Below are 3,751 nucleotides of genomic sequence, written 5' to 3'. Positions count from 1 at the left end.
CTTTCCCTGACACTATTAGCAACATCGATAGATTTTTTTAAAAAAAGCATATCCTAACATGATAAATGATAAAATACTATGCAATTGTTTGAGAACCAGATAATCACTTGAGATCGGGATTATTCTTTTGTTGCTATTAGAAAGTTCATTTGGCATCTATTTGATTGTATAATTTTCTATGGAAGACTGAAGGATCACATGAAATCTAACATGGGTCCAGGAATCTTACAAACATAAGAACGTAAGAGAAGCCATACTTGAGATCGGGATTATTCTTTTGTTGCTATTAGAAAGTTCATTTGGCATCTATTTGATTGTATAATTTAATTTAATTTCCATATAAACAGCATAGTGGGTCCCCCCCCCTCCCATTTTGTTAAAGGAAAGATAAAACTCCTTAGATTGTTTAAAGCTAACAAAAGATACAGGGACTTCAGGTCAACATTCAAAAAGTTCTTTTTTTTTTCTTAGCAAAATGACCAATGAAATCTTGACTTAATACAGTGCATATAAATTTTTTTTTTTAAAGAACGAAAATATTTAAATATTATTTAAGTTAGCAAAACATGAGCAAGTTATACTTTTTAATATCAAAGTGCTAGATTGTACTTCCTTAAAAGTCACTGCAAAAGAAAACAGTAAAGATAAAAGTTTGCTTGTGAAAGGACAGATTTTTTATATACAACTGGTTAATAAAAGCACACACATAACATGTGTGTGCGACAGAGAGAGAGACTATCCACACCCACACGCCCATTATATAACTGAGTCAGTGTGAACACACTATTTCGTCACTTGGTGTAACGTGGCTCCCGGGAGCTGGCAGTCGTTTGCAATAAATACAGGCCAAGCTTTACAATATATCATGCATACAAATATTTATACAAATTAAGGACACTATGCAACAAATTGTTTCATATTAATATGGCATCAACAGTATAAACATACAAAAAGGGGAGGAACATACACGGAATGTTTAAAATTCAGCCCACCAAAACCCCTTTCCTAACATTTACATTCAGACTATTTGTTTCTTTCTTCTTCTTCTTCTTCTTCTTCTTCTTCTTTTTTACAAGACTGTTCTTCCACATGGTCTTGTATCAGTTTACTAACCAATTTGCTAAATTCTAAAACCTGACGTACCCTGTCCGCTCCAGTCACTTATGCACTCTTCTTTCCTCAATCAGCCCAGGTGACCTCCCCGCCCCCGTCACAAATGGCTTCTGCCCCTCACTTTCTACAAATGCTTGTCAGTAAGTCATGCTACATTGATCCAAAGTTTGGGAAAAACTTTGTCCTGGAAGTTAGTGCATGTAAAAAAAAAGTTACTTTCCCCCCTCCTCCTCACTTTTATTTCTTTTTGTTTTCATTTTCATATTAAAATAAATTATAGTTAATAAACGAGACTTAGTAAGACAGCACTTTTAAAAAAATTGCACTTGACCACGGGGGGTGGGGGCTAACAGCCATTGTCGTTTTGCTATAATCTGATTTTGTACGAAATTGTGAACCAACGTTGTTAGAATATTTTTTAGAAAAAGGGGGGGAAAAGAGAGCAAGGGGACATTTTTAACTTGTGCCAGCATAAAAGTGCCCTTTGTCCGGGAAGTATGCTAAAAGGTATAAACTGTAAAACAGACTACCCTGATGAACAATTTGTAGTTGTTCCTGGTTTCAAAACACACAGCATCTACAATTGTCTATTCACCACAGAGGATGCAATAGATTTTAAACAGTCCTATTAACATCTTTATTTTTATATTTTTTTCCCTGCTGGGGTAGCGTCGTTCCAAAGTGCCATATTAGCCATTAAAAAAAATCCAAACCCCAAACAGCACTCAGCTTCCCTCCCCCCCCAATTCCCTATCTCCAAAACTGTTAAGTCATGTTTTAGGCCTCAGTTTGCAAGGAAATGCATTAGGAAAAGTCCACCGTGTAGAGCAGGAAATCCTTGGATTCCCACCCACCCCCGGTTAAATGGGAGCAGCACTGTCAGCAGGTCAGTCCCAATCCCTTCGCCTGCTCTGGGAAACAGTCCCCTTCCCCTACGGCTCCGGAAACCCTCAGAACGGCAAGGTGTCCAGGAATAGCTTGTCGATGATGGAGGGGGGCGGCACCAGATCCTCCAGCTTCAGGTAAAAGATCCGTTGCAGTCCTAACGTGCAGAGCGAGCGCAAGTCAGCCAGCACCCCCAGGACCTTCGACTCGTCTGCGGGCTCGAAAGGTGGCCCTTTGCTCCGGCAGCTGAAGGCTAAGTGATCTTTCAAGCCACTCATGATCTTGTTGCATAGCTCATGCACTTTCTTTGGTTCTTTTAATCCGTGTCGTTCTGCAAGGCAACAGAGGTGAGTGGGGGGGGGGGGAGAGGGAGTTTGTAGTTGTTCCTGGTTTCAAAACACACAGCATCTACAATTGTCTATTCACCACAGAGGATGCAATAGATTTTAAACAGTCCTATTAACATCTTTATTTTTATATTTTTTTCCCTGCTGGGGTAGCGTCGTTCCAAAGTGCCATATTAGCCATTAAAAAAAATCCAAACCCCAAACAGCACTCAGCTTCCCTCCCCCCCCAATTCCCTATCTCCAAAACTGTTAAGTCATGTTTTAGGCCTCAGTTTGCAAGGAAATGCATTAGGAAAAGTCCACCGTGTAGAGCAGGAAATCCTTGGATTCCCACCCACCCCCGGTTAAATGGGAGCAGCACTGTCAGCAAGTCAGTCCCAATCCCTTTGCCTGATCTGGGAAACAGTCCCCTTCCCCTACGGCCCCGGAAACCCTCAGAATGGCAAGGTGTCCAGGAATAGCTTGTCGATGATGGAGGGGGGCGGCACCAGATCCTCCAGCTTCAGGTAAAAGATCCGTTGCAGTCCTAACGTGCAGAGCGAGCGCAAGTCAGCCAGCACCCCCAGGACCTTCGACTCGTCTGCGGGCTCGAAAGGCGGCCCTTTGCTCCGGCAGCTGAAGGCTAAGTGATCTTTCAAGCCACTCATGATCTTGTTGCATAGCTCATGCACTTTCTTTGGTTCTTTTAATCCGTGTCGTTCTGCAAGGCAACAGAGGTGAGTGGGGGGGGGGGGGAGAGAGAGAGATGAAGTGAGCCGCCATATTGTACGCACACGTTTGCGATTCAAGAGTAACTTCCTTGTGAATATGGAGTGCTAACAGTGCAATCTTGAAGACACTTTGCTGGGAGTGAGCCCCTCTGAATAGACCTGAGTAGGATTCTGAGGAGGCCTAATAAGGATTACTCTCTGCAATACTGATCAATGGTGTAAGATTGGAGTCCACTAGCACCCTAAAGACCAACAAAATTTCCAAGGTATAAGCTTTCGAGAGTCCAAGCTTCCTTTGTCAAATAGCTTCTCCCCTGGAAATCTTGTTGGTCTTTTATCTTATTATACAAGACAAGCTGTAATAACTGTTCCAATGAAACTACAATTCTCTTCCAAATTATATCCAACCAAGACGAATTTTGGGGTTTTTTTGTAAATGCAGACAACTTAACATGCAAATAAAAAGATTTAATTTTATCTACAACACTCTGTGCATTTTGAGTCTTTTCTTTCAGACCTTGGCTAATTCTATCCTTAAGGAGAGATTCAATACAGGGACGTGGCCAGAAAATTTTGGTTGGTGGGGTGTGGGGAAATCTGGGGGGGGGGCATCCCAGCTGCACCTGCTGCTCCTCTTGCAGCAGCGGAAGCAGCAGCTCCGGCTCCACTGCAACCTCTGGTCCTGCTGACTGGAGG

General features: G+C 42.2%; 1 protein-coding gene across 1 annotated transcript in view; it reads right to left on the bottom strand.

Annotated features, from left to right (window-relative positions):
- Positions 1–2,587: 2,587 nt before the first annotated feature.
- The window catches only part of NR4A3 (nuclear receptor subfamily 4 group A member 3), a 36,836-nt gene continuing 35,672 nt past the window's right edge, over positions 2,588–3,751 (bottom strand). Inside the window, exon 7 of the mRNA XM_015420748.1 lies at positions 2,588–3,045. Coding sequence (XP_015276234.1) covers positions 2,780–3,045 — 266 coding nt within the window. The 3' untranslated portion in view covers positions 2,588–2,779. The remainder of the gene's footprint in view (positions 3,046–3,751) is intronic.

This window comes from Gekko japonicus, unplaced genomic scaffold, assembly GCF_001447785.1.
Source record: "Gekko japonicus isolate JY-2015 unplaced genomic scaffold, Gekko_japonicus_V1.1 scaffold1618, whole genome shotgun sequence".
Taxonomy (NCBI): Eukaryota; Metazoa; Chordata; class Lepidosauria; order Squamata; family Gekkonidae; genus Gekko; species Gekko japonicus.
This window is presented reverse-complemented; position numbering and strand designations above follow the sequence as displayed.